Raw genomic sequence first — 5,535 nt, 5'->3', positions numbered from 1 at the left:
AAAACTGATGGAAGTAATCTGCCTAACAACCTCGGAAGGACTGTGAGAGTCAATGACTCGCTTCCACTCCGTGGAGTCTCAGCCGGAAGCAGTCCCAAGTCTTAGCGCCTTCACCACAATGAGTTTTTTGTGTCGTGAGTCTCAAGGTTTTGGCAGCCATCCGAACTGGTCCTTTACTTTCAGATTCTTCTCCTTTGCGTCTCTGATCAAGTCGACACACACCTTCTCTGGGGATTTTACGCTGCGAGGGGTTAGGGTAATTCTAATTTGCTGAATTGTCACCTCTGGCTCCATGGTGTGTTCCCGGCATCTGTAAAGCCACGGCTGCAGTGCAGCCTCCTGCCTGACTTGCTCCTCAGCGAGGGCGAGCAGCGGTGAGTAAATACCGAGCAGGGGCCCGCGGCCCCACTACGCCTGCAACTGCATCTTCTTCACTGAAAGCTGAATTACTTTTTGAGAAAGTCTTGATCCTGGAATCTTTCCCTTCTCCTTCATGTTCTCTAATATTTGGCGATCTTATTAAATTCCTTCTTATACCGGTAGGTCCAAATTAAAAATCGCTTCAACACTACTTAAAGAAACAGATACCGGATGGCTGTGCCAGCGTTTACCTCAAGGGCTGCAATGGCCACCCGGCTGCCGAGGGGGTTGCCGCCGTATGTCGACCCGTGCTCCCCTGGCTTGATGGTCAGCATTATTTCATCATCACACAACACCGCAGACACCTGAAAGACAGCGAATTGACCACGTCATTTCTCAGCACTAAGCGTTCTTATTCAGAGCACACGAGAAACACAAACATTGATGTGAAGCTGCTCCAATAAACAAGAGCTCATGTCTCCCATCCTAACTACAAGTAACAGCCTAAGAAATACATCAGGCACACTCCAATGGCACACAGTACAATTTTGAACTAAAAGAGAAAAGTTATTTCTGTGATGATACAATTTACAATCCCTTCCAATTTCAAGGCGAAATGCTTTGTTTAAATGCGTAGAAAACAGGGGGCAACACTCACCTAGGTGATGGGCAGGGCAGGGAGTTGAGGGAGAGAGGAAGGAGAAAAAAAAATTTTAAACAAAAGCAAATGCTTAGAAAAGAGTTGAGCACTTTCTGCAGCAAAAGTTCAGTCTATTCAACAAAAATGTCTATGCTTGAGGGCCCTATAATCCAATACCAATCATTGACTCTGAAGAGCAAACTCAAGAAAAGAATAAAACATCAGTTTTTTCAATCTCTGTGTTCATCAGTCATGGTTTTAAACAATCAGTAATGCCATGTTTCTGAACAGTGGAAAAAAGGATAGGCGTCTATGGGAGTCCTTTGAGGTAAAATGCTCCCACCCAAATCAAATGCCATAGCAAATTCCAAGGCATACTCAATTCTTTCGTCAAAATTAACCAGTGGGTCACACACTGGAATCCTAAAATGTTTTTATTACAGATGTTTTATTCCAGGTGACCTACAGCACACTTGGAAAAATCAAACCATCTGAAAAGCATCATTGTCACAATCGATTAATGTCAAAATACGTTAGGGGTATATTTCACCAGAGCAGGGAACAGAGAGGCTGGACATTAGCCTTACAGGGTATAAGCCCCCAGAAAGGGCCTTTCCAAGAAGGACTATATCAGGTCTGACGTTTTCATGATCCACTGCCAGCCATCTGCCAGTTCTGGCCAATCCTGTCTGTATTTCATCAGCAATAAACAGAACCTATTGGGAAAAAAATGTAACAATATTAATTAGCATTTTTGTTTCTACGAAGAACATAGCAATCTTTATTTCTCCCCACAACCCCTGTCCTGTTAGAGCTAGGGTATGCCCAGAGTCTAGGCTATGGCCAGTGCTCCAGAGACAGGAAAAAGTCAGCTGCTATGCAGGTTTCTAAGCACTAAAAAGTTCTTTAGCTCTTAGAACATCATCTCCCTCTAGTAGAAGCGTGATTTAATCTTTGCATTTATCCTATCAGCGGAATTCAAACAGATGAGGGCAGTTAGGAGCTGCTTTGGCCTCATCACCAACAGTTAACATGGACAACCTGGTGCCTGGTGCAGAGCTCTCGCACTCCCACGAGGTAGCCGGGATCCGGAACAACAACACCCGCTTCGCCCTGAATTGGCTCCACCATAAACGCGGCAACATTTGGGTCCTGAAGAGCACGCTACAAAGAAAGAGGAATAAGTTTTAGTAACTTCCTTTCTACCATATTTGGAAATCTGAAATCATATACTCTACATATTTCCCTGTTAAGTATGCAAATCAAGTTTTTGCACTAACTTATATTCTGACTTCATAAGTATATATTTTTCAGTGACATTAAATTAACAGAAGCTCCAAATACTTCAGCTTTAAGTTACACCTACCTATATTTCCTAATACATAAATGTACTATAAATAAAACTTAAAGTAAATGGCCTTTTAAAGCCATTTTAAGGCTTTCTTACAAAAGTTTTCCATTTCATAATTTTAAAAATCTAACTGAAAATAGAAATTTTACCTAGTAATTAAACAGGTAATACCTAAGTTAATTGTTATGAAGGATAGAAATCCAAAGTGGTTGGGTCATTTGTAAGGATTACATCACAGAACCCAGTTTTTCCTGTGTTGGAAACTAACTGACCATTACTAAAAACAAGTCTGAAATCTTGGCCCAAGCTAAATGAGATAAATTTTCATTACTGTTATGTAATGTATTTTTAATCCATATACTTAACAGGTTTAACTTCTATTTACTATGAGCTAAGTACCATGATACTAGTGAAGTACCTCCAGTGCAGACAGATCATTATATGGAATGATTTCAAATCCTGGCATAAATGGTCCAAAACCATCATAACTGGTTGGGTCCGTGGAACTGGAGATAGCAGACAAAGTCCTACCCCAAAAGTTTCCAGCTAGAAAGGAGAAACAAACAGTGATTATTTCAAAGACATCCCCAAATTCGATAAGCACTGTGCCCCCCAAAATACCATGGGAAGTTTGACTAAAAAAAATAAATCAAGGGTTTGCTTTAGCAAACCGTCAGTGAGTTTACCATTGTTAAAAAAAAATCTGCTATTAGACACCATGGTTCCTAATGGTTCATATGACATAAGACCACTAGGTCTGGCCTTGCAATAGCTATGTTAATGTTAGGAACTTCTCTACTGAGCCTCTTGATTGGAATATATAGCCCCTGAGGATAGACAACTTACTTTTCTTTCAACTCAGTACCAAACCCTAAGAACTGAGGTGTTCAATCCATGTTTTCTAGAGAACGTGCATTTATGATATGGTATGAGAAAGACAGTATCATAGACAATCTAGCAGTTTTCCTTTTAAAAATCCAACACTGCAAGCTAACTACAGAATACATTTTCAATTTCATCTGGAGAAAAGAGCCTCAGGCAAACACATTCTATTTTGCCTTCATTAATATTATAATTCTCTATAATGCTAAATGAGACATCTGCCTTTCTTCAGATTAACGGATTTTATCCATTAATAAAGATGACTGAGGACCTACTATGTCAGGTGCTATTCCAGGTGTTGGGGATGAACAGTGACCACAACTGGCAAGCTCCCTGCGCTCAGGGAGCTTCCCTTCCAGTAGGGAAGAAACACCTACCATAAACCAGTAGAGCAAGTGAGCTAGAGAATTTCAGATTGGGTTAAATTCAAGAAGGAAAGAAACAATGTAGAATAACAGAGGGGCTGGGGGTTCACCCAAATTAGGAATGTTTTTATATCTTCTCACCATCTCTGCCGGCAGCAACTCAATTAACTCAATGCTGGATTATTATATTTTTGGCTTCGTGGCATTTCTAAATACTATCTTTGCAAAGCCTCTTTCACCTACATCTCTTACCTAGGAGTAATCCGTCTTTTACTCTTCCACAAACAATAGCATGTTGATTTGACTAGGCTTGCTTAAGAAAAAGGCACTGATTAGACCATGAGCCTATTTGCTCTCCCCCACCTAGGAATCTCATCCTCTGTAGCCCACCCTGCAGGTATGAGGGGCTTCCATTTGGGGATCGTTTTCCTCTGTCTCTCTACCCCATTTGCTCACCAGCTTCTTTCAATACTCGGGTGATACCATGTTTGCACCCTTTGCTATTATGAAAGAGACTAAACACAGTCTATAAGAACGAAAATCACCAGAAATAGCATTTTTGTTTGCAAGAAACAGTTATGTTGTCCTACAAATAAGGCACAAGATTTTAAAATGGCAAGTTACAGAGCTGTGCAAAAATTTCTTCTTGAGGAATACTAATCTGTCATCTCAAAAACATCTCGCCATCAAGTGAACTCTGGATTCTATTATACTAAGGGGTTTATAATTTAACTGCATCCATTTACAAGGCAGAATATTTAATGATTTCAACTATCACAAGAATGAACTTTGACCATGTACACTCACAAATTTATGCATACTTTGGAGAGGGGTTTCTGTTGTATTTTGGGTTTTTTATTTTTGCTGCATCCATTTACAAGGCAGAATATTTAATGATTTCAACTATCACAAGAATGAACTTTGACCATGTACAGTCACAAATTTATGCATACTTTGGGTTTTTTCCATGTTATTTTTTTAAATCTTTTTTGATTTTTATTTTTTGTATAAACAGGGTCTCCCTATGTTACCCAGGCTGGTCTTGAACTCCTGGCCTCAAGCGATCCTCCTGCCTTGGCCTTCTAAAGTGCTGGGATTATAGGCTTGACTCGTGGCCCCAGGCCAGGAGTCCCAGACCAGCCTGGTCAACATAGGGAGAGATCCCCCCTTCTTTACCAAAAACTTTTTTTTTTAATTTTTTTTAAAAACTAAAGCTTAAGGCTGGGTGCGGTGGCTCACGCCTGTAATCCTAACACTCTGGGAGGCCACGGTGGGAGGACTGCTTGAGGTTAGGAATTCGAGACCAGCCTGAGCAATAAGCAAGACCCCGTCTCTACTAAAAATAGAAAAATTAGCTGGGCATCAAGGCACGTGCCTGTAGTCCCAGCTACTCCGGAGACTGAGGCAAGAGGATTGCTTGAGCCCAGGAGTTTGAGGTTGTAGTGAGCTACAATGACATCACTGTACTCTACCCAGGGCAACAGAGCAAGACTCTATCTATCTCAATCAATCAAAATAAAAATTAAAGCTTAAAAAAAAAAGGTCAGAACCTATCATTTGAATATAAACAATACAAAAGTCAGATTACATCTTCCTGATTAACTATTAGTCTCCTTAACCAGAATTCAAATTATTCCTCTCAACTAGTCCAGAAGTATAACAAAGGCAATGCCAGGCCTCCTCTTGCCAGTACCTCTAAGAAGAACATGGCACAACAGCACATCTGATAGCAAGACTCAAACCTCATATCCTAGGACATGGCCCCACTCTAACTTCACCCAATCCTAACACCTAACTAAAACCCTCTACCAGCAAACCAGACTATCTAATTACCTAGAAAACTGCTATGGGAAAAAATCTGATAAGCAGATGAGAAATCCAACCATAGAGTCACTCATTACAGGGAGATAAGAGTACGGAGTTAAGAAAGAAAAATC

The 5,535-nt window shown here is 40.6% G+C and overlaps 1 protein-coding gene across 1 annotated transcript in view; it reads right to left on the bottom strand.

Moving 5' to 3' along the window:
- OAT (ornithine aminotransferase) overlaps nt 1-5,535 on the bottom strand; it is a 24,704-nt gene that overhangs the window by 4,663 nt on the left and 14,506 nt on the right. Inside the window, exons 6-9 of the mRNA XM_012642372.1 lie at nt 2,770-2,897; nt 2,042-2,164; nt 1,588-1,716; nt 581-725 (exon numbers count right to left, since the gene is read on the bottom strand). Of these exons, the coding sequence (XP_012497826.1) occupies nt 581-725; nt 1,588-1,716; nt 2,042-2,164; nt 2,770-2,897 (525 nt within the window). The remainder of the gene's footprint in view (nt 1-580; nt 726-1,587; nt 1,717-2,041; nt 2,165-2,769; nt 2,898-5,535) is intronic.

This window comes from Propithecus coquereli, unplaced genomic scaffold (genome assembly GCF_000956105.1).
Source record: "Propithecus coquereli isolate 6110/MARCELLA unplaced genomic scaffold, Pcoq_1.0 Scaffold179, whole genome shotgun sequence".
Taxonomy (NCBI): domain Eukaryota; kingdom Metazoa; phylum Chordata; class Mammalia; order Primates; family Indriidae; genus Propithecus; species Propithecus coquereli.
This window is presented reverse-complemented; position numbering and strand designations above follow the sequence as displayed.